At 42.5% G+C, this 26,345-nt stretch overlaps 1 protein-coding gene across 1 annotated transcript in view; it reads left to right on the top strand.

Moving 5' to 3' along the window:
• Positions 1-8,847: 8,847 nt before the first annotated feature.
• The window catches only part of LOC139542343 (synaptotagmin-6-like), an 81,709-nt gene continuing 64,211 nt past the window's right edge, over positions 8,848-26,345 (top strand). The window contains exon 1 of the mRNA XM_071347648.1: positions 8,848-9,211. Within this exon, the coding sequence (XP_071203749.1) occupies positions 9,055-9,211 (157 nt within the window). The 5' untranslated portion in view covers positions 8,848-9,054. The remainder of the gene's footprint in view (positions 9,212-26,345) is intronic.

Here is a 26,345-nt window from a genome sequence, read left to right on the forward strand (position 1 = left end):
TTCTTCGTTGTATGTAAGTTCGCATGTCCAGGTCTGTCTACTCCGTTTTGTTATTTTGTTAGTTATTCAAGTGAAGTTCGTTTTCGTTCCTTGTTTAATAAATATCATGTCATATCACAATGCTGCGTTTTGGTCCAATCCCTGCTCCTCCTCTTCGGATGAAGAGGAGGAGGAAAACCGTTACAGAACCACCCACCAAACCAGGACCAAGCAGCGTGAGTTCGAGCAGTGGCCTACTACACAGGAATCCTGGACATGGGAAGAAATATTGGAGGGAAAAGGACACTGGGCTCATATTGGGGAATATCGCCGTGCTCGTGAGGAGATGGAGGCAGCGAGAGCCCAAGATCGGTGGTATGAGGAGGCAGCACGGAGACGTCGCTGGAAGCCCGTGAAGAAACCCCAAAAATTTCTTGGGGGGGGGCTAAGAGGTAGTGGGCCGAGGGCAGGTAGGAGACCTGCGCCCACTTCCCAGGCTAACCGTGGAGAGCGGGAGTACGGGCAGTACGGGCACCGTGTTACGCAGTAGAGCGCACGGTGTCTCCTGTACGTGTTCATAGCCCGGTGCGGGTTATTCCACCTCCCCGCACTGGTAGGGCTAGATTGGGCATTGAGCCAGGTGCCATGAAGCCGGCTCAACGCGTCTGGTCTCCAGTGCGTCTCCTCCGGCCGGCATACATGGCACCAGCCTTACGCATGGTGTCCCCGGTTCGCCTACATAGCCCGGTGCGGGTTATTCCACCTCCCCGCACTGGTCGGGTGACGGGGAGCATTCAACCAGGTAAGGTTGGGCAGGCTCAGTGCTCTAGGGAGCCAGTACGCCTGCACGGTCCGGTATTTCCGGCGCTACCTCCCCGCCCCAGCCCAGTACCACCAGTGCCTACACCACGCACCAGGCTTCCAGTGCGTTTCCAGAGCCCTGTTCCTCCTCCACGCACTCTCCCTGTGGTGCGTGTCTCCAGCCCAGTGCCTCCAGTTCCGGCACCACGCATCAAGCCTCCTGTGCGTCTCCAGAGCCCTGTACGCACTGTTCCTTCTCCCCGTACTCGCCCTGATGTGTGTGCCCTCAGCCCGGTACCACCAGTGCCGGTACCACGCACCAGGCCTATAGTACGCCTTGAGAGTCCAGTGTGCCCTGTTGTTGCTCCCCGCACTAGCCTGAAGGTGCGTGTCCTTAGCCCGGTACCTCCAGTTCCGGCACCACGCACCAGGCCTATAGTGCGTCTCAGCCGGCCAGAGTCTGCCGTCTGCACAGCGGTGCCTGAACTGCCCGTCTGCCAAGCGCCATCTGAGCCATCAGTCTACCCAGCGCCATCTGAGCCATCCGTCTGCCCAGTGCCATCTGAGTCATCCGTCTGCCCAGTGCCATCTGAGCCATCCGTCTGCCCAGCGCCATCTGAGCCATCCGTCTCCCCAGTGCCGTCTGAGCCATCCGTCTGTCCCGAGCCATTAGAGCCGCCTGTCTGTCCCGAGCCGTCAGAGCCGTTCGTCAGTCAGGAGCCGCTAGAGCCATTCGTCAGTCAGGATCTGCCAGAGCCGCCAACCAGACAGGATCTGCCAGAGCCGCCAACCAGACAGGATCTGCCAGAGCCGTCAGCCAGCCATGACCAGCCAGAGCCGTCAGCCAGCCATGATCCACCAGAGCCGTCAGCCAACCAGGATCCGCCAGAGCCAGCCAGCCAGGATCCGCCAGAGCCAGCCAGCCAGGATCCGCCAGAGCCAGCCAGCCAGGATCTACCCCTCATCCCGGTGCTGCTCCTTGTCCCGGTGCTGCTCCTTGTCCCGGTGCTGCTCCTTGTCCCGGTGCTGCCCCTTGTCCCGGTGCTGCCCCTTGTCCCGGTGCTGCCCCTTGTTCCGGTGCTGCCCCTTGTCCCGGTGCTGCCCCTTGTCCTGCTGAGGCCTATTATTTTAGGTGGGGGTACTTGGAGGGTGGTCATTGGGAGGGGGATAATAAAGCTGGGATGGACTATGGTGGGGTGGGGACCTCGCCCAGAGCCTGAGCCACCACCGTGGTCAGATGCCCACCCAGACCCTCCCCTAGACTTTGTGCTGGTGCGCCCGGAGTTCGCACCTTAAGGGGGGGGGTTATGTCACGTTCCTGACCTGTTTTCTGTTCGTTTTTGTATGTGTTAGTTGGTCAGGACGTGAGTTTGGGTGGGCAGACTATGTTTTTTGTTTCTATGTTGGTTTATGGGTACCTGATATGGTTCTCAATTAGAGGCAGGTGGTTTTCATCTCCTCTGATTGAGAATCATATTAAGGTAGGTGTTTTCACATTGGGTGTTGTGGGTGGTTGTTTCCTGTGTCTGTGTTTGTTGCACCATACGGGACTGTATCGTTCGTTCGTTTGTTTGTAGTCAGTACTTGTTCGTTCGTTCTTCGTTTCATGTAAGTTCGTAGTCCAGGTCTGTCTACTTAGTTTGTTGTTTTGTATTTTATTCAAGAGTTTTTCGTCTTCGTCTGTTTGTTGTAAATAAATAATATGTCGAACTACAACGCTGCATTTTGGTTCAATCCATGCTCCTCCTCGTCGGAGGAGGAAGATGAAGAAGACCGTTACAGAAAGTGTACAACGACAGGATGTTCAGGCTCAAGAGAGCCCTGGACCTCTCCATGAAGGTTAGAACACATACTGTAAATCATGACGTATTTTTACGAAAATCCACTTTGTTCGAACAGATTGTTTTAACAGCTGCCAATGACGTTGTCCTTGCGCTCTTTACATAATGGCTGCTGACAATACATAGGCACATACAATGTTTTGTAGGACTTTTGTGTCTTTACCTATGTCTGCTCTTTACAGTCAATGTTCAAGGACGACAGTTTGAATTATTGATTCATGTATTTATTTATTGATTCACCATTTATTTTTTGGGTCGGCAGGTAGCCTATAGGTTAGAGCGTTGGGCCAGTAACCGAAAGGTTGCTAGATCGAATCCTCGAGCTGACAAGGTAAGAATCTGTCGTTCTGCCCCTGAACAAGGCAGTTAACCCACTGTTCCTAGACCGCCATTGTAAATACGAATTTGTTCTTAACTGACTTGTATGTACAGTAGATAAGGGTTTTGTGAATATAGGATATTCCGTTTTGTATACAGACGTGTGTTTTGGTGGCAATTGTTATTATAAAAATGTATTTAACCTTTATTTATTACCTTCAGGTTTCTTCAGCATCCTGTGTTCAATACACCAGAGATGACGGTTAGAATGACAAATAGATTGTTAAATGCTGTAATGAGGACTTGGTATTGTGATATGGCTAATAATGTTGCTATTGAGTTGACATTTAGAGGGAATAGGGAATAGCTCCTTACCAGACATATCATGAATCTTGGTCCTCGACCAATACGGGTAGAAGGTTTATGATCATTCTAATCAATGCAAATCTCCTGATATACGCTATAATCAAATATATTTTGTCTTAGTACAAACAACACAACACAAGCTTTCAATAAAAGTATACTTACTGCCTGCAGCGAGCTGCACAGTCATATCATTAAAGTTGCGAAATCAAATTATTCCTTTTAAAACATAGACAATACTGCCATTATCATTCTTCTTACACCATGATGTGTAGATAATGTAATTCTGTTCAGGGTTACCAATCTTGGAAAATGTTTAATGTAACATCCTTCTATTCCTGGATTGAGACATTATTGTGTGTCAATTGTCAACAATCAACCACACCATAATAATCTTCCCTCCGATGACATGTAGGACATGTTGTTAGTGGTGCTATGAAGTAATACTGTGAACGTCTCGCGGACTGAGACGCCTCATGTTGCTGTGACTAATGTTATGTCTCTCTATACACCAGGATGTAATGCATCCCCCATACATCACTGTATACAGTCTTAGACCCACATGTACAGTAGCCTACATGTAATTAATTATACTTTGTGGGGACCTAAAGTTTTCCCTAAACCCTAACCCTAAACCTAATCCTAACCCTTATCATAACCCTAACCTTAACCCTAACCCTAACCCTAATCTTAACCCATAACCCTAACCCAAACCCTAAATCTAAACCTAACTCCTATCCTAAGGGGTCAGCATGCTTCAGTTCGGCTGGCGTCGAGCCGAATCAGAACTCGGCTAGGCGAACCGAACGAGTGTGCTCGCATACTCCCTTAAAATACATTTGCTTGAAAAACAAGAAAAAAGCAGCAATAGTACTGTTTGTCCATTTTGAGAAGTCGTTGTCAGTATTTTTCCTCAAAATAGTCAGAATTAATTTATTAATTTAAGATAACTCAAGAAATCTGTCATTAAAGGTTTTACATCTAACTAAGATGTTTGATGCAGTATTTCTTAATGAAAAAATGTGCATGAAAATGAGTCTTCTCTCATTGAATGACAACAAAGACTTTATTCAAGAATCCCTACTGTTGACCAATCACCAACGAAGTGGCATAGACTTCGACGACAGACTTTGGCTTGCCTCAAGAAAAAAAGTTGTGCACCTGAACAGCCTGAAAAACTCTTACCCAAGTCCAAAACTAACAAAAACGTCATCATAATATGTGCACAAACTCTTCCGAACTGTATCAGCTGGGAAGCATGTGGACGCCTTAACCCTAAACCTAACCACTAACCCTTTACCATTACCCTAATTCTAACCCTAATTGTAACCCTAGACCTACAGTAACCCCTAAGCTTAAAATAGCCTTTGTCCTCATGGGGATGTGGGATATGTCCCCACGAGGGAGAATTTTCCTTGTTTTACTGTCCTTGTGGGGACTTATGGGGATTTTAGGTCCCCACAAATATAGAAGAACCAATCCACACACACACACACACACACACACACACACACACACACACACACACACACACACACACACACACACACACACACACACACACACACACACACACCATATACAGAAATCGTCACATGGCTATCCCTCAGGTCAAGTTCATAGGAGTGCTGATTAGCATAGCTTTGACTGAGCGGCCCCTTTGTCATGCATTTGCCACTCTGAATCAAGTTCAACACCTAAAGCCACAGACCTGTCAGAGCACAGAGATTTACCACGCATGATGTTGACACAAAACCCCATTTACATATCAAAGTGAGGACCTCGTGCAGCAAACTCCCTCATTTACTGAGAAGAATAACGCCCAAGCACACCTGCTACACGGTGATCAGTATTAGTAACACCCCGACCAGTCCTCATTATTTAGAGATAGCCTAGCCTGACATCTTGGCCAGAAACGTAAGAGATGTGTGTGTCCCAAATGGCATCTAGTTCCCTATATAGTGCACTACTTTTGACCAGGGTGCATAGTAATACACTAGGGAATAGGGTTCCATTTGGGATGCAGATTTGCATACAAGGATGGGAAGGTTTAATGCTGAGGCTGACTGGATTAGCTTTGAGTGCTCTTAGCAGTGGCATGGAACCTTGATTAACACTTGAATTTGTCATTACCATACAGCAAAGTTTCCTTTAATGCTAAGTAGTTCTAAATAATTCAGAGAGTAGAATATAGTATTTACAATTCGGTCAGTTGCTATACAATGCAATATTGTGATCTTAAAGATGAATGAATAATGAAGAAGCTGGGTTATACATTAAATCTGTTATGTTTAATCAATATTGTATTCTGTTTAACAGATGGGGGATGGATGGCCATTACAGGGCTGGTGGTTCCCAGGAGATGGAGAGGAAATGGGGAGAACATGGTTAGAAATGAATATACATGTAGGTAAATTATACTTAAATTGTTAGTAGTTTGTTTCGGTCCCAAGCTAACTTTGTGTATCACTTTAAGAACAATTTGCACCCACACTATTTCTGGACCGAAATGCCCCTGTGAACAGCCCATATGTTATAAATGCCATGCTGCGCTGTATTGTAGGTAGTGCGCCTAATGAAAGTTTTGGGATGAATAGGGTGGCATAACTGTTTGTGTTGTATCCCTTTCACCTCGGTGAAGCATATTACTTCACAGTCAGCTGTCACAGAATTATTAAATATGGGTATACATAGATAAAAAAATATATATATTGCAATGGCACTATTTGTTTATATTAAGTCTGGATACTGCCAGTCAGCAAGGCTGTAGGGCAAACAGGACTGTCACGTCCACAAGTCTATTTCTCTCTCAAGCGCATTAGCAAAATACAGAGCCGTCACACCAGTCTATCACCATGCTTAATGAATGTTTTTCAGCAGTGGCAGACATGATGCTGCTCTGTCCCGATAGTAATAGTGTTATATTATTTATATATAAGCATTTTAATATTTTAATTAAGTTGGGACAGACACAATTGTCTCCCCATTGATACAGTGTATAAACAACAGTCTGATGCATTACACCATCACACTTTAGTTTATGCCACTTTCCAGTGTTTCCTACTGCTCCCATATACAGTAATACCTACATTATGGCTTGGGCAACAGGTGGCTGGTGAGTGACCCTCCAGTATTAGCAAGATACACCACAGGTAAATAAAGATGACCGGATCAGCTAGAGCAGATGGAGAAAGTAATTGACTCCTTTGAAGAGGTGCAGCCGGAAATGATTTGTTGTCTGAGCAGATCCAATCCTCATTACCTGGGAGTAACCGATGTATCCAACCAGGCCCGGAGGAGACGAGGGGGCGAACAATGACAGAGATAAGTGTGGTATTATCCTAGCAACCATCTGAAGAAACACCTGCAAAAAATGGACACGACTCTTTCAACACAGCGGCTCTGTCTCCAGCCAGATCACGCCATTTGTCTCGGCTCAGTCAAGTAAAGGAATCAAAAAGGGAATCTAGGCCGATCCGGCCTCAATATGATTTTGTATGTAGGCGAGAGGAATTGTTTGCTCCATCCCATTCTTCATTAGGTTGATTAAATCCCAATTGAATAATGTTAAAGTCAGTATCAATGTAATTAAGGCTCAGCATCAGGGAAGTTCATGAAGAGTTTTACTATGATTGTGTGGAGACTAAGTCAAGTCAATTAAAACACGTTTCTACTGACTGTAGATTCATGCAAATGAATGATTCATATAAAATATATCTCGAGGGTCCAACCCTTATCATAATAATGATCTGAAAATAAACCCAGTATTGTGTTCAGTCAACAGTTGAATCAAATATTACCAAGAGAATGTAGCTGTTAGTTTCAATGGAATCCTAACACAGCAAATATCACACATTTATTATAGTATCAAGTGCAGTGTTCTAATATAACATATTGATAAAGCATCTAAACGTACACCTGCGCACACAGACACGCTCACAAGAGCGTCTCGTTTACCAATACACACATGTGCAGCCAAAAACACTTAAAAGGCTATTAAGATGCAGCCACTTGCAAAAATCACTCCGAAGTCGATACAGACAGGGATTAGGTCGGGTGATATGTCTCCCATACACAGTCAGTCCCTCTTCCTCCTCTCTCCTCCTCCACCCTCCTTCTAACTATTGTAAACACTCAGCACGCTAAGCAGCAACCTGAATTCAGGGCTAGACGTAACATAATAAAGTAAATCCGGGACACTCAAATTAGTATAATATGTTAAGTTTCGTATTTGTGAATGTCCATCATACGTTTCGTATGATATGTTTTGAATTACAATTCAAATGATATGTTACGAATTGCAATTAGTTCAATATGTTATGAATTTGCTAAACATATATGTTCCGAATTCCAATTTGTTGTGGCTAACGTTAGCTAGGTGGCTAACGTTAGCTAGGTGGCTAACGTTAGCTAGGCTAGGGGTTAGGGGTTAAGGGGTTAGGGGTTAAGGTGGGGGTTAGGGGTTAAGGTTAAGGTTAGGTTTAAGATTTGGGTTAGGAGTTGTGTTAAAGGGATTTATTTGAGAGGAAAGGTTAGCTAACATGCTAAGTAGTTGAAAAGTTGCTAATTAGCTAAAATTGTCTGTGATGAGTTTCGAACACACAACCTTTGGGTTGCTAGATGTTCACATTATTTGACCCATCCACCCTGATCAACTACCCTACTTTTGTTTTTGCCTTAAGTAACCTTCTCTAATATGTAACCATACCAAACATAACATATCACACTAATTTGAGTGTCCCGGATGTACTTTTACTATGTTACGTCTAGTCTGTGATACCAGGCTATAAGCAATCACGTTGTGGAGGAGGAAGAGGGAGAGGAGAGGAGCAGTGAGCGGTGCCAGACACAGGGGATTTATCTTAGCCCACGGAGGGAGCAATACCGGAGGGGAGTGAAACCAGAGGGGAGACCCGGAGCGTAGGGATGAGCCGACCTGAGAAAAACAAGCAGCCCACTGGTCCTAATGAGAGGCTTTTCATTACTACACACACAGACAGAGACAGAGGTAGTGGCATGGCGTGGGAGGAAGGGGGAGGGGGGGGAGAAACAAGGGGAGGAGGTCTTTAGTATCCATATGAAGGTGTTGCCGGGTAAACTCATCTGTTGCGGTTCTTTTGAAGGGGGTTAGACTGAGGGAGGGATGGGAGAACGGGGGAACGAGGATGCACAGTTCATATTAAATTGTTGCCGAGTGAACTCATCTGTTGCGTTCCATTTGCCAGAGCTTCAGAATAAATGTGATGCAATTATTCTGTCCCTAGAATACCTGGGGGCATAAATGATAAATTAAGCTTTAGCCTACACACTCGTACACACACACTGTCCCCAACCGTAAGCCACATGTGGGCATACACTCATACATATACACACACATAATACACATACACACAAACTTGGCCAAGATCAGACATACACTCACATTTAGACATGCACATACACACTAACCTCCACACACACACACACACACACACACACACACACACACACACACACACACACACACACACACACACACACACACACACACACACACACACACACACACACACACACACGAGAGACAGTACAAGACAGAACAACAAGAATCAGCCGTACGGACAGAGACAAGTCTCGTTTATCTTCTGTCTGCCGGGCGGCTGTGTGTCCGTTTGCCTGGGTGCAGTGCTGCATGCGTTACGTGGCGTGAGTCTCCTTAGATGATCACGTTGCTGAGATACAGTGCTGAGAGACAGAGGATGCAGCTGGGAGCATGAGTCCTGACGGAGAGGAGCATGACATGTTCTGTCAGAAAGCTGTGACCCTGATTGTTGACCTCTGCCTTCAGAACCACCAGTTATTGGACCAGGAAACCTGCCAGGACTTCTTGTTTCTGTTGTCCAACCAGAACTCGGACTACAAGGACTCAGGTAAGAACATTTAGAACATATTAATAGAACATTACGCATGTTCTATTATAGTGTCTATATTCCAGAATATTCCAGGCACTATGTTTCTGCACTGTGTGAGTTGGTGACTGTAATTGGTTTCCCCTGCTGTCACTACTTTTTGTTTCTGAAACAGTGAGCTCATATTTGTGACATTAGCGCTGAATGTGCCTTTCTTGAGGTAACAACTTGTATATACAGTACAGTATGATTGGGACTTCGATTTAATTACATTTTATATGTAGATGCAAGTTTCCAGAACTAATGTATTTTTTTGAAGAAAGAAATCACACATGCACATGCACACGTTCGTGCTCACATTCGGTTTTACTTATTTAACTTCTTTTTTTTTACCACCCAGTCGATGGTTGCTTGGGTAGGGGTCAGGCTGTGCCTTGGACCCATCTAAGGAGTTTGTGTGACCGCAGGGCAGAGCAACCATAAGTATACAAAAATAAACTCAGAGTGACTTTTTAGTTTGTCTGGGTGAACAGAGCTCCTATAACACTAACAAATCAGCCTTTAGCTGACTAATGACTAAGCCTTTAGCTGATGCTGTCCTGATCACTCAACCTTAATATTAGCATTATAACAGTTGTGCACCCACAACTCCCTGCCACTGAAATGAATAATATTCAGTGGTGTAAAGTACTTAAGTAAAAATACTTTAAAGTACTACTTAAGTAGGTATTTTTTTTATATCTGTGCATTACTTTACTATTCATATTTTACTTCACTATATTCACTATATTCCTAAAGAAAAGAAAATATTTTTTACTCCATACATTTTCCCTTACACCCAAAAGTACTCGTTACATTTTGAATTCTTAACGGCACAGGAAAATGGTCCAATTTAAACGCTTATCAAGAAAACATCCCTTGTCATCTCTACTGCCTCTGATCTGGCGGACTCACTAAACACAAATGCTTTATTTGTAAATTATGTCTGAGTGTTGGAGTGTACCCCAGGCTATCCATGAATTTAAAAAACAAGAAAATGGTGCCTTCTGGTTGGCTTAATATAAGTAATAAGAAATGATTTAAGGCCTCCTGAGTGGCGCAGTGGTGTAAGGCACTGCATCGCAGTTGCTAGCTGTGCCACTAGAGATCCTGGTTCGAGTCCAGGCTCTGTCGCAGCTGACCATGACCGAGAGACCCATGGGTTGGCACACAATTGGCCCAGCATCATCTGAGTTTGGGGAGGGTTTGGCCGGCAGGGATGTCCTTGTCCCATCGCGCTCTAGCGACTCCTGTGGTGGGCCGGGCGCATGCACGCTCACACGATCGCCAGGTGTATGGTGTTTCCTCCGACACATTGGTGTGGCTGGCTTCCGGGTTAAGCGGGCATTGTGTCATGAAGCAGTGCGGCTTGATTGGGTTGGGTTGTGTTTCGGAGGACACATGGTTCTCGACCTTTGCTTCTCCCGAATCCGTATGGGAGTTGCAGCGATGAGACAAGACTGTAACTACCAATTGGATACCATGAAATTGGGGAGAAAAATGGGTAAAAGTAATAAAAAAATGTTTTTATATTTTGACTTATACTTTTGATGCTTAAGTATATTTTAGTGATTACATATACTTTTGATACTTAAGTATATTTAAAACCAAATACTTGTAGAATTTTACTCAAGTACAATTTTACTGGGTGACTCACCTTTACTTGAGTCATTTTCTATTAAGATATCTTTAATTTTACTCAAGTATGACAATTGAGTACTTTTTCCACCACTGACAATATTGATGCTTGGATGGAAAGATGTAATGAAAGGACTCATGAGAATCTAGACACACTTTACTTTAGTGAAGAATCTCGCTCAATGCTATTAGTACATTTACTGCAACAAAGTTAACGCAATGTATGAGAGGTACTTTCAAAAGTTCTCAAATGTCCCACTGTGATCCGTTATGGGAGTCATCCCAATCATTAATTATATCATGTGCACACTGTCTATTTTTTCCGTTGACATTTGTCATTTATCTGAGGGCCTATCATAATGAAAAAGATTACTCATCCTACATTACAGTCATCTGCATATTATTGGGTATTGAAATGGCTAGGAAGAGTTCTGCTCATACAATTAACATAAGTGTGCAAATATTAGCTTTTGATGACATAACCTGTAGGCCCATATATTGCAATCTATTCCAGAGATTTATAGAACAACATAGCCATTTATATAACAGTTCATATAGCAAGTGTACTGATTTAGTATTCATATATTTGACCATTATTTTGTATTCATGATTATAAAATATCTTGATATATACAGTACGTATATGTCTATATGAATGGAATACGATGTTAACATTTAAATGGTTTTGTAAATGCTTATGCATAGATCAATACATCAGTGAAACATAGAGCTACAGTATAAGACATGATTGAAGAGCCAGCCAAAGAATTTGGACTGTAGGCAGGTACACAACAAATGTCATTCAGCTATGTTTCTGCTAAGATGAGTCCCCCGGGGGTATGCGTCACACCATTCCTGACAAAATCCTGTGTCACTCCGCATTATCCTCAGCGAGGGAATCAAACATACTTCACCGTGCCATGGGCGTCCGCCACTAAGCTGTGGGGGCATTAAATGCCATTGCATGTTATTCACTCATCACTGCCAATCTCTTCTGCCACATGAAGGCTAAACTGAAGGCGTTTGTCTTTCTTATTGTGTGGGAGAGATGTAGAGGGGAGATATAGACAGAACTCAGATCAGGCGAAAGCCTGGCACTTGCTACCTGGGACTGTGTTGGGCAACTGTAGGATACTGTTTACTGTATATTCACATACCAAAGGAGAGGCGACTTAGAACGGTTTATTATAAGACATCCACTTTGTATGAGAGGCTATATATCAAATCAAATGTATTTGTCACATGCGCCGAATACAGCAACTGTAGACTTTACTGTTAAATGCTTAAGGTGGCAAGGAAAAGTAGGTGAACCCTTTGGAATTACCTGGATTTCTGCATAAATTGGTAATCAATTTGATCTGATCTTCATCTAAGTCACAGTGTGCTTAAACTAATAACACACCAATTATTGCATTTTTCTTGTCTATATTGAAAACGTCATTTAAACAAATCTCGGTATGCGATTTGGAGTGGGTCCAGTTTTTCTGGGATGATGGTGTTGATGTGAGCCATGACCAGCCTTTCCAAGCATTTCATGGCAACAGATGTGAGTTCTTGAGCATGTGGACTATGGTTGTCTGCTTGAAAAATTTGGGTATTTTAGACTGGGTCAGGGAGAAGTTGAAAATGCAATTGAAGATACTTGCTAGCTGGTCAGTTCATGCTCTGAGTACGCGTCCTGGTAATCTCTGGCCCTGCGGCCTTGTGAATGTTAACCTGTTTAATGGTGTTACTCACATCGGCTATGGAGAGCGTGATCACACAATCGTCCAGAACAGCTGATGCTCTCATGCATGGTTCAGTGTTGCTTGCCTCAAAGCAAGCATAGAAGGCATTTAGCTTACCTGGTAGGCTCGTGTCACTGGCCAGCTCGTGGCTGGGTTTCCCTTTGTAATCCCTGATAGTTTGCAAGCCCTGCCACGTCCGACGAGCGTCAGAGCTGGTGTAGTAGGATTCGATCTTAGTCATGTATTGGCGCTTTGCCTGTTTTATGGTTTGTCAGAGGGCGTGTCTGGATTTGTGTCCCACCCCTTGAAAGTGGCAGCTCTAGCCTTTAGCTCAGCGCAAATGTTGCCTGTAATCCATGGCTTCTGGTTAGGATATGAATTTACGGTCACTGTGGGCACTGCGACGTCGATGCACTTATTAATGAAGCCGGTGACTGATGTGGTAAACTCCTCAATGACATCGGATGAATGCCGGAACATATTCCAAGCTGTGCTAACGCAACAGTCCTGTAGCTTAGCGGACGCTTCATCGGACTTCTTCCGTATTGAGCGCATCATTGGTACCTCCTGTTTGTGTTTTTGCTTGTAAGCATGAATTAAGAGGATGGAGTTATGGTCAGATTTTCCAAATGGAGGGCGAGGGAGAGTAGAGGTGACAGAGTTGTTTCGCCTCTAATTGCACAGGAGACAAGCTGGTAGAAATGAGGTAAAACAGATTTCAGTTTCCCTGCTAGAAGCGCCGCAACTGGGTGAGCATATTCTTGTTTGCATCAGTTTGTGGTGATAAATAGACAGCTACGAAAAATATAGATGAAAACTCTTGGTAAATAATGTGGTCTACAGCTTATCATGAGGTATTCTAACTCAGGCAAGCAGAACTTCGAGACTTCCTTAATATTAGAGATTGCGCAACAACTGTTGTTGACAAATAGACAAATAGAGATTTTGTGTCACTGGCCGACACGATACACTATAATGTCAAAGTGAAATTATGGTTTAGAAATTTTTACAAATGAATTACAAATAAAAAGCTGAAATGTGTTGAGTCAATACTTATTCAACCCCTTTTTTTATGGCAAGCCTAAATAAGTTCAAGAGTAAAAATGTGCTTAACAAGCCACATAATAAGTTGCATGGACTCAGTCTGTGTGCAATAATAGTCTTTAACATGATTTATGAAAGACTACCTCATCTCTGTACCTCACACTTACAGATAATTGTAAGGTCCCTCAGGCGAGCAGTGAATTTCAAACACAGATTCAACCAATTCAAGACCAGGGAGGTTTTCTAATGCCTCGCAAAAGAAAGGCACCTATTGATAGATGGGTACAAATTTAAAAAAGCAGACACTGAATAACCCTTTGAACATGGTGAAGTTATTATTAATTACATTTTGGATGGTGTATCAATACACCCAGTCCCTACAAAGATACAGGCATCCTTCAGTTGCCAGAGAGGAAGGAAACCGCTCAGGGCTTTCACCATGAGGCCAATGGTGACTTTCAACAGTTACAGAGTTTAATGGCTGTAATATGAGAAAACTGAGGATGGATCGACAATATTGTAGTTAATCTATAATATTAACCTAAATGACAGAGTGAAAAGAAGGAAGCATGTACAGAAAAAAAATATTCCTAACATGCATCCTGTTTGCAAAAGGGACTAAAATAAAACTGCAAGAAAAACTGTCTTGAATAAAAATCATTATGTTTGGGGCAAATACAACACATCACTGAGTACCACTTCATATTTTCAAACATGGTGGTGGCTTCATCATGTTATGGGTATGCTTGTCATCAGCAAGGACTTGGAGTTTTCTTTAGGATAAAAATAAACGGAATAGGGATCAGCACAGGCAAAGCCCTAAAGGAACACCTGGTTCAGTCTGCTTTCCAACAGACACTGGGAGACAAATTCTCTTTTCAGCAGGACATTAATCTAAAACAGCTTGACATTAGAGTATTTTCTGTGGATTGTTGATAAAAAAATGACAAATACATTTTAATCCCACTTTGTAACACAACATTTGGAAAAGTCAAGGGGTGTGAATACTCTATGTCACGGCCGTCGTTAAAGGAAGACCAAGGTGCAGCGTGGTAAGCGTACATTTTCCTTTTTATTTCAAAATGTCGCCAACAAAACAAACGAAAAACAACCGTGAAGCTTACAGGGCATTAGTGCCACAAACAAAGTTAACTACCCACAACCAAAGGAGGGAAAAGGGCTACCTAAGTATGGTTCCCAATCAGAGACAACGATAGATAGCTGTCCCTGATTGAGAACCATACCCGGCCAAAACATAGAACCACAAAATCATAGAAAACAAAACATAGAATGCCCACCCCAAATCACACCCTGACCAAACCAAATAGAGACATAAAAAATGTCAGGGCGTGACATTCTGAAGGCACTGTACATACATTGAATGGTATACCTTGAGAGAGATGGCTTGAATGGGTTTATATAAGACATCCACTTAGTGTTAGAGGCTATCCTCCTCACCTTCTAGAACATGCTTTGAGGATAATTTGTAGTGGCAGAAGATTTAATCAGAAATGTAGTGACATGTACCCTCTAGAGCCATCATTGTCGTGTAGAAACTCTTTATAGTTCCAATGTCTTAAAAATGTTTGACAGTGACATGAGGATTGAAGCTGTTCAGTGAAAGGAAAATGCCAATGGGAGGTCTTGATTCAAGTCATTATTGTTATTTGTCACTCCCAGGGAATGTATTTTAAAATATGCTTATTGTGTTGTGTTTACCTTTTTGCTGCTGCCTTTGGAGAGATAGGAGGGTATGAAAAAGATAATGCATTTTTCTGCTGCTTTTCATGGTGGTGATTGAAGTAACTTTCTTCTTTTGACAAAGCTAAAGAACTATGGCTTTGAAAACAAACAATCATATATCTTCAACTGTCAGACGGCAGACGCACAGCAGCAGTGGTAATGTACAGGCAGGGGAATTTCCCAGAGACCACTGTGGTTCTCGTGTAGGTTTTAATGTTTGTCTTTCCTCATTTATTCAAATGCTGTTAGGATAAATTTTGAAAGGATTAGAAATCTATGTGCATTCCTTACAGAACAGGGTCTTGATATTGCTTTAGAATATTGATCTTCGTGTATGGTATTGATGGGGATAATTTGTTGAAATTGAGTTTGGTTGTATTCCTATGAAAATGGTCATATAGAGGAACACACCTGCTGCTTCTTATGAAAAAGAAGACAACGCTGTTTAATAAGATGAATGAGAGAACAGAAAACCATCTCAGACAGATACTACTGAGATAACATTAGATTTCCCAGTTGACAACTTCCTGAACTGACATTTATTCAGTTGATGATACAGGCTAGAAATGATGCAGAATGATACAGACTAGAAAGTATGTCACTCAAGCTGTGGCGCATTGGTCAATGAGACTAGTAGCGAGATTTTCCCATTCACTTGTGGAGCCTCGCATACACACACACACGAAATGTTTGACTGATTTCACGTTGCATTCACGTTATTTGACAAGTCAACCAAATGTAAATCAAAACACGACGTTGAACTGACGTCTGTGCACAGTGGGTCAGGCTTATTACATATGCAGGTCTCATTACTAGGCACAGCTTCAGGTGGGTGGGCTTGACAAGGCTGATGTGATCACATCATACAGTATCTCACACGCCTCTGTCATTGATAGATTGTATTACCTTTATCACTTGTGCCATTTTTACAAGTATGTGGTACATTTTCACAACTCTAAGCTCAAAAATCTAAACAGATCATCAAAATGGCTCGTGTCAAAACTCTAAGCACATTTTCAATTGACTGTACAACAAACAAATTCACAGTCACTTGTTCACTGCACCAAATCACTCTTTCAATTTGGATACAAGTATCTGCTTTTCAAAATGCAATATTCACATTACTTTATGATTTGTTAACAATACATTTAACTATCAATTCATTAAAATGTGTATGTGTGCCATTCAGATGGTGAAAGGGCAAGACAATTTAAGTGCCTTTGAACGGGGTATGGTAGTAGGTGACAGGCCAGGCGTAGGGGTTTGTGTCAAAAATTGCAACGTTGCTGAGTTTTTCACTCTCAACAGTTTCAAGAATGGTCCACCACGCAAAGGACATCCAGCAAACTTGACACAACTGTGGAACGTACTGTATGAAAAATTGTTTACCATAGACTATTCTTTGTATTCAGCACTTCAAAAAGAACAGTTTTGAAATGTGTATATTGTATTTTTTGCTTTTGGATTAAATGTTTGTTTAGTCATTTAACTGTGAACCTATCATTAGCTGTTGTATTGGTGACTAAATTAAATGTTCATGGTATTTCACAGAAAACTCAGATGAATGCACAATCAAAGGTTCTGAACCTAAGATGGGGGCATAACAAATGTTATCAGTTTAGACTTTTGTACTTAGAGTTTTGAAAATATATCACTTACATCTGAAATGTGTGCCAAAGTGATTGAAAAAAACTGTACCCAGGGCCTGGCTGGTGCATGGCAGAGGAGATTGGCATCACTCGGTATGCATCCCAAATGACACCCTATTCCCTATGTAGTGCACTACTTTTGACCAGGACCCATAGAGTTCTGGTCAAAAGTAGTGCAATATATAGGGAATAGGGTGCAATTTGGGACGTAATCCAGATAATTTATTTATGATGGTCTGGTCGCTCCTCAGTCATCTATTGGCAGGCCAGGAACGGATGACGCATTGCAGGTGAAATCCAAAACAACAAGACAAGAACATCAAACTGTGGAGATTACTGTAGAACACCCCAGAAGAACTACCCTTCAATCATTTATATTCACACACTCACACTGACTCTGTGTTTTACAGAGACAACATTTCACAGTGAGTACACAAACACAAAAAAAACCTTTGGAAAGCAGTCCATTTCACTGTGTGAGACAACATAGTGATTGATGCCTATGTCTCATTATTACGACATGAGCACTGCTGTGGTAGATCTTCCGACAAATACAGAGTCTGATCGGTGACAACATCACGGGTGGATTGCAATGAAGATGATGAACTTCACATGGAGCACTGTGTTAGCGCTAGTTTTCTTTAAAAACTTCTTAAGGCTAGGCGTCCCGCTAGAGGGACAACTTCTGGTGAAACTGGAGGGCACACAATTCTAATAAATAATCATAAAAATGGATATTAAACATTTAGGTACATACAAGTGTCTTCTATCGGTTGAAAGCTTAAATTCTTGTTAATCTAACTGCACTGTCCGATTTACAGTAGGCTTTACAGTGAAACCATGCCATGCGATTGTTTGAGGACGGCGCCCCACATCAAAATATTTTTCCACCGGCACAGGTTTCATAAATTCACAAATAGCGATTAAATATTCACTTACGTTTTTGAAAATCTTCCTCTGATTTGTCATCCAAAGGGTCCCAGCTACAACATGTAGTGTCGTTTTGTTATTTTAGTTTAGTTTAGTTTATTAGACCATTTTAAAAAACAAGCACACATAAAGCCATACATGCACATTAATAAAATCATTGAGGATAACACACAATAAAGTTTGGGACTCATTTCCATTGTGGTCCTCTTGAGACAAGATTGCTAGACAAGATCAAACACAGTATGGCAGTGAAATAATAAAACAAAAACATTGAAGAAGAACATCGATCTCATCATTCCAGTTACATCACATTCATATGGGCACAGAAGACAAACATATTTTTACTTTATTTTTAAAGCTGTCCAGAGAGGACATTGTTTTTATAGGCAGAGGCAACTCATTCCATTCTGAGGCTCCAGTATACAAGAAAGTACCTTTCCCAGCATTACTCCTGAACCTGTATATACACACATCAGCAACACCTGATCTGGTGCTGTGATTGTGTGCATCCCTAACACGAGGAAAGTAATCACTTAGATATCTGGGCGCAGGACCATACACTCCTGTACATAAGTTTAGATAAGCCCCCAAACCAGGAAGTACTAGCATAGTCAAAATGGCATTGAATGAGGGCAGTAGCTAGCACTTTCATGGAGTCCTTATCAAGCAGCTTGGACTTTCTAGACAAAAATGTAGTCCTGGCATTAACCCTCCCTAGCACCTTATTGGCCATGCTCACACCTCCAAAGCTTCCATCAAGGATACATCCCAAGTAGCTAACAGAGGTTTTAGTAGTCAGCACCTCACCCCCTAACTCCACTCTGATTTCAGACAACCTACACAATTTAGGTCTGGATCCCAAAATAATTGCTTCAGTTTTCCCTAAATGCAGAGATAGCTTATTATCTCCAAGCCATTTTCTAATGTTAGTAAGCTCTGTGCTAAGTATGCTCTCCAACATAGTTTTACTTTTGTGAGACACCAGAAGTGTAGAGTTATCCGCATAAAGAAAAAGACGGCAAGAACAAGCATCTTTCATATCGTTTATATAACAGCAGAGGCCCAAGCACGCTCCCCTGTGGAACGCCACAACTCATTAGTTCTGCATGATACAGTGAACCATTAACCTCTACTACTTGCTCCCTTCCTGATAAATAGGACTTTACGCAGCCTAGAGGGATACTGCTTAACCCCAGTGCCTCCAGTTTGGAGATTAGGAGACAGTGGTTAACTGTATCAAAGGCCTTCTGTAGGTCAAGCAGTACCATTCCACACAGATTTCCCTCATCAATCTCTTTCCTTAAATACAATCCTTCTTTATATCCCAAAAGGTCTGTTTAGTTGGCGCCATCGATTTGAGTAATCCACCCGTTCAACATGCCAAGATAGGAATCCGAAAATCTACCCCTAAACTTTGTTTCAACAAGTCAAAATATATTTCTATTTAATCCTCAGATACCCTAAAATGTAATCAAACTATAATATTTAATACGGAAAGTAGTATGTTCAATAGGAAAGTGATATTAACAGGTGCGCGTTGTCTTTTCTTTGGATTTTCTCCTGCCACATCTATTGTGTTATAGTCTCCTACAGTATTTTAACATTTCTACAAACGTCAGGGTGCTTTCTTTCCAATGGTACCAATTATATGCATATCCTGGCTTCAGGGCCTGAGCAACAGGCAGTTTACTTTGGGCACGTAAGTCAAGCAGAAATTGAGAAAAAAGGACCCTAGCCTGTAGAAGTTTTTTAATTAAAGCGATACTAACAGGAGATCGTAATGGCACCAGAGAGGATGGCTGCCGTTTTATTGGCTCTTAACCAAACGTGCTATTCTGTTTGTTTTTTCACATTGTTTGTAACTTATTTTGTACATAACCTTGCTGCTACTGTCTCTTATGACTTAAAAGAGCTTCTGGACATCAGAACAGCGATTACTCACCTTGAATTGGATGAATAATTTTTCTTTCATGAGTCGGACGAGAGGGATTTACTCCAGACACACGAACAGGACCTCATCCCTGTAATTTGCAGGAGAAAGCGATGGAGGTTTCGCGGAAGGAGATCAGGGTGCCACTGACGAGTGGCTAATCCGCCTTTGCCATCAATTGTCCTATTGGCCAACATACTGGATAATAAATTGGACGAACTAAAAGCATGTATATCCTACCAACGGGACATTAAAAACGAATATTTTATGTTTCACCGAGTCGTGGCTGAACGACGACATGAATAACATACAGCTGGCAGGTTATACACTGTATCGCCAGGATAGAACAGCAGCCTCTGGTAAGAGAAGGGGTGGCGGTCTATGTATATTTGTAAACAGCTGGTGCACAAAATCTAATATTAAGGAAGACCGTTTTCCTGTTTGCCATAAGCGAACATGAAAACGCTCATCCAGAGGCGGCGCTCCTAGTGGCCGGGGACAAAACAGTACAGTACTGTTTTGCTAGCACAAACTGGAATATGTTCCGGGATTCTTCCGAGGTCATTGAGTAGACCACATCAGTCACTGACTTCATAAGTGCGTCGACGACGTCGTCCCCAAAGTGACTGTACTTACATACCCCAACCAGAAGCCATGGATTACAGGCAACATCCACACTGAGCTAAAGGGTAGAGCTGCCACTTTCAAGGAGCGGGATTCTAACTCGGAAGTTTATAAGAAATCCCGCTATGCCCTCTGACGAACCATCAAACAGGCAAAGTATCAATACATGACTAAGATCAAATCGCACTAGACCGGCTCCGACGGATGTGGCAGGGCTTGCAAACTATTACAGACTACAAAGGGAAGCACAGACGAGAGCTGTCCAGTGACAGGAGCCTAACAGACAAGCTAAATTACTTCTATGCTCGCTTCGAGGCAAGTAACACTGAAACATGCATGAAAGCATCAGCTGTTCTGGATGACTGCGTGATCACGCTCTCCGCAGCCGATGTGAGTAAGACCTTTAAACAGGTCAACATTCACAAGGCTGCAGGGCCAGACGGATTACCAGAACGTGTACTCGGGAGCATGCGCTGACCAACTGGCAAGCATCTTCACTGACATTATACTTTCAACCTCTGTCTTGTTAAAAGCAGACCACCATAGTCCCTGTGCCCAAGAACACTAAGGTAACCTGCCTAAATGACTACCGACCCGTAACACTCATGTCTGTAGCCATGGAGTGCTTTGAAAGGCTGGTCATGGCTCACATCAACACCATTATCCCAGAAACCCTAGACCCACTATAATTTGCATACCGCCCCAACAGATCCACAGACGATGCTATCTCTATTGCACTCCACACTGCCCTTTCACACCTGGACAAAAGGAACACCTATGTGAGAATGCTATTCATTGACTACAGCTCAGTGTTCAACACCACAGTGCCCTCAAAGCTCATCACTAAGCTAAGGACCATGGGACTAAAAATCTCCCTTTGCAACTGGATCCTGGAATTCTTGATGGGCCGCCCCAAGGTGGTAAGGGTAGGCAACAACACATCCGCCACGCTGATCCTCAACACGGGGCTGTTTGAGAGAATGTCAAGAGTGTGCAAAGCTGTCAAGTCAAAGGGTGGCTACTTAGAATCTCAAATATAAATTATATTTGGATTTGTTAAACACTTCTGGTTACAACACGATTCCATATGTGTTATTTCATAGTTTTGATGTCTTCACTATTAATCTACAATGTAGAACATTGTAAAAATAAATAAAAACCTGGAATGAGTAGGTGTGTCCAAACTTTTGACTGGTACTGTAAATAACAATTTTCAGTAGTGCTCAAAGCATGCCATTCCATGAGCGCAGCATTTTTCCCCCAACTTGAATCAATGAGCCCAATCAGTCCTCCATGACAACAAAATCAGAAACAACAGAGTAGGGCTGGCTAATAAATCCTTCGTTTTGAAGTTATGCTAAGGTAAACAAATTGGCTAATCTATACTTCCATACTTCCAAGTCCTATTCTTGAAGATCAAGGTATAACATTTATTGGAATGACTGAGATTCTGATAGACATTGGTTTTTAATGTAAAGATATAATTTAATCATATCATTATATGTAGTAGAAAGCAATGGGTTAGAAGAAGCCTACATAACCAACCCATAAAGTAAAATGTAACATCCATATATGGCCAGCTATGTAAACTTTAACATTGATTTATCCTACAATAGCTATCGTTCAATTGGTAATTGGTCTTCTAATGCCTCTTAAGGGGAAAGTAATTTAAAATTAACTGAATGTAATCAGATTACATTACTGAGTTTGGGTAATCCAAAAATTACGTTACTGATTGCAACTTTGGACTGTCGCGGATTACATCTAGAAAGCAACCTACCCAACCCTGCTTACCAGAAATTCAACTTTCCTTTTAATCACGGGAGCCCTTCCTGTTGCATATCTTAAATGCTTCATCAGAAACAGTTCCTTGGGCTGTATTATCTCTTGATGCAGAAAAAGCTTTATAAAGATTGGACATACAGCATCTCTGGCCTGTTTTAGAACATATGGGAATTGGCTCCAATTTCAATAATTTGATTAAAATGATATATGCCAATCCTTCAGCCATAGTTCTAACAGGCAATGACTGCTCCGCTCTGTTCAGAATCACTAGAAGCAACAGACAATGCAATCCAATTTTTCCTTTGCTATTTTTATTATCCATGGCACCCAAGGCAGTAACACTAATTTCCTTAAAATCTATTGATCACTTCACCTCATTATATGCAGACTATATTTTAGTAAATCTAAACAATGCATCTCAATCGCTTCCGAAGTTTATAAATCAATTCAAATTCGTCTCAAGTTATAAAATGGATCTAACCAAATCAGCTTTACTGCCTCAAGACCCTGATGGAGGATTCCATCTCTACTTATGGAATCCCAATCGTTTCCCATTTTAAATACTTGGGATTAGATATATTTCCTTCTTTAGATAAAACCATTGGCAAAACCTTTAACAGAAAGCTCAAATCAATTCAATCCGGTCTCGTTAGATGGAATAATATCCCAGTTGCTTTAACAGGCAGAATATCTATAGTCAAAATTAATATATTGCCACAGCTGAATTTCTGTTGTTCAATACTTCCCATGGCTATTGGGATAAAATTCATAGTGCGGTTTCAAAATGAATATGGCAAGGTACATTTTTTTTTAAACAATGTAACTTGGAATCAAAATGGCATGCCCATACTCCAATATTTCTCAATAATGCTTTGCTATCCAGAGGGCGGCCTGTTAATTCCCCCGATGGTCCAAATGTGGAATCTGTACCCTTGCCGATATCATATAATGATTTGAGAACATTCCAAGATTTGAAAGATACATACAAAACGGATACAAAGCCCTCCATCACCCCCCCCCCCCCCCCCCCACCAACAAATCAGACTATGCCTCCATCTTACTTCTAACATTCAAGCAGGAAGTACACCTGGTAAGATCTGTTCAACGCTGGTCTGACCAATGAGAACTTATGCTACAAAACACCTTTGATCACATGGACTGGGAAATAATTGACAATAATGTCAATGTGTATACAAACTCAGTCACAGGGTTCATCAGGAAATGCACAGGGGATGTCCCAACAATGACTATTCACACATATCCCAACCAGAAACCTTGGGTAACTAGCAACATCAGCACAAAACTGAGAGCGTGGACCAACGCATTTTCAGTGCCTTTGTAACCGGTATGAAATGGCTAGCTAGTTAGAGGGGTGCGCGCTAATATCGTCTCTAACGGTGACATCACTCACTCTGAGACCTTGAAGTAGTTGTTTCCCTTGCACTGCAAGGGCCGCGGCTTTTGTGGAGCGATGGATAACGGTGCTTCGAGGGTTACTGTTGTCGATGTGTGCAGAGGGTCCCTGGTTTGAGACCAGGTAGGAGCGAGGAGCGGGACGGAAGGAACACTTACATTGATGCTGTTGACCCGGATCACTGGTTGCTGCGGAAAAGGAGGAGGTCAAAAGGAGGTCAAAAGGGGGGTGAGTGAAATGGTTAGCGGGGTGCGTGCTAATAGTGTTTCAATCGGTGATGTCATTCACTCAGACCTTGAAGTAGTTGTTTCCCTTGCTCTAAGTGTATGTAAACTCCTGACTTCAACTGTAAGTCAAAACTGTAACCAGGCTGCTCAGGAACAGTCAATGTTGTCTTGTTAAGCAACTCCACTATATATTTGGCCTTGTTTTATGTTATTGTCCAGGTGATTTTGTCTGTGCTTAGCTCTATTCCATTTATTTTTATCCCTAGTCCTTGTTGATGACAAGCATACGCATAACACGATGTAGCCACCACCATGCTTGAAAATATGAAGAGTGGTACTCAGCGACGTGTTGTGTTGGATTTGCCCCAAACATAATGCTTTGCATTCAGGACATAAAGTTAATTTATTTTCCATATTTTTAGCAGTTTTACTTTAGTGCCTTATTGCGAACAAGAATATTTGGAATATTTGTATTCTAAACAGCTTTCCTTGTTAGGTTAGTATTGTGGTGTAACTACAATGTTGTTGATCCAGCCTCAGTTTTCTCCAATCACAGCTATTATACTCTGCCATTAAACTCTGTAACTGTTTAAAAGTCAGCGGTGGCCTCATGGTGAAATCCATGAGCGGTGTTCTTCCTTTCCGGCAACTGAGTTAGGAAGGACGCCTTCATTAAGTTTGCCTATGACATGACGGACCTGATCGGCGACGAGACAGCCTATAGGAGGTTAGAGCCCTGACGGAGTTGTTCCAAGAGAACAGCCACTGTCAACATCAGCAAAACTAAGGAGATGATCGTGGACTACAGGGGAAGCACATCCTTATTGTTATCGACAGGGCTGCATTGGAGAGGGTCAAAAGCTTCAAGTTCCTTGACAGATGACCTGACATGGTCCAATCACACCACCACCGTGGAGAAGAAGGTGCCACAGTGCCTCGTCAACCTCAGGCAGCTGAAGAAATTCGGCATGGGCCCTCGGGTCGTCAAGAAATTCTACAGCTGCACTATCGAGAGCATCTTGACCGGCTGCATCACCGTCTGGTACAGCAGCTGCACTGCCCTCATTCATGTGTGCGCATGGCCCAATACATCACTGGGAGGGAGCTCCCTGCCCTCCAGGACATCTACTCCAAATCGTTAAGCACTCCAGTCACCTGAGCCACAGACTGCTCACTCTGTTACAATCTGGCAAGCCGTATCAGAGCATCAGGTCTCGGACCAACAGGCTCCGAGACAGCTAGTACCACCAAGCCATCAGGCTGCTGAACAGCTAATCCCAGCTGTCACCCTGCACCTTAGAGATTATTTGCAATGACTACCCACACATCCAACCCTTACACACAAACCTATACACAAACAGATGTGCACTCAAACACAAGCAAACATACACACATACGCACACAGCCAACACTGCTGCCCTATTAGACAGTATATTATTTATTCCAATGCGTGACCAAGTCACTACCTACTTTATATTTGTGAATACAATGTAAATACAGTCCATTATTTCTATCCATACTGTCTCTTATTACTTCTATTAGAAGTAACTAGAAGAATTGCATTATCTCCTCAGTTTTCTCATTTACAACTCACATCAGTGCTTTGAGCCCAACTCATTTACCCAGAGATGTAGATTAGTCACCGCCTATGTAGCCGACAACGCCACCGAGAGAGGTTGGGATTGTTGATTTGGCTCCAAGCAGACAGAGTTTGCATCTCAAATGCCACCCTATTCACTTTATAAAACACTGACCAGTTCCCAAATAGTGCACTATATAGGGAATGGGGTCCCATTTGGGACACCAACAGTTATTCTATTCTGTTTCCCCATCATCAGGACTGCTCTATGCAGCCTGTCATGCTGAAAGCTATAGCTCCCAGCTAACCCTCTGGGGGTAAAACTCCTGCAATGCTCACTGAGTTGATGTAGAAACACTTACAACCAGACGTGGGCCCCCACTTCATCAACCACATTGATGTGCGACATTAGACACACTTGATTGTCTTAAAATGTTGATGTATCCAATCAACTTGGATTTGATCTTGGACTAGGCAACATTCTGGTGAGACTTAGTAGAGTAGATGCCTTAGCCAAATCTAGCCTCTTCTTAGTATTTTGGTGAATCTTGAGGATGCTATAGCCAAATGTAGCCCATTCTTCTTACTTTGGTTTTGCTTGCATTGAGGTGGTATGGTGTTATGGCTGTGGGCAGAGGGAAGTAAGAGAGCTGTTATTTACATGCACTACATTAGAGCCCTGAGGGTAATACAGTAGTATGGCAGTATAATGAAGAGGAGGTTAACATTGTCAACACCTTATTCGCTAATTGGATGAAAACGTTGTATGCGTGAAAAGCGTCATTAGTTACAAAATATCACAGCTTTTTCAGGGGCAAGCCAAGGGT

The sequence above is a fragment of the Salvelinus alpinus genome, chromosome 17 (assembly GCF_045679555.1).
Source record: "Salvelinus alpinus chromosome 17, SLU_Salpinus.1, whole genome shotgun sequence".
NCBI lineage: Eukaryota > Metazoa > Chordata > Actinopteri > Salmoniformes > Salmonidae > Salvelinus > Salvelinus alpinus.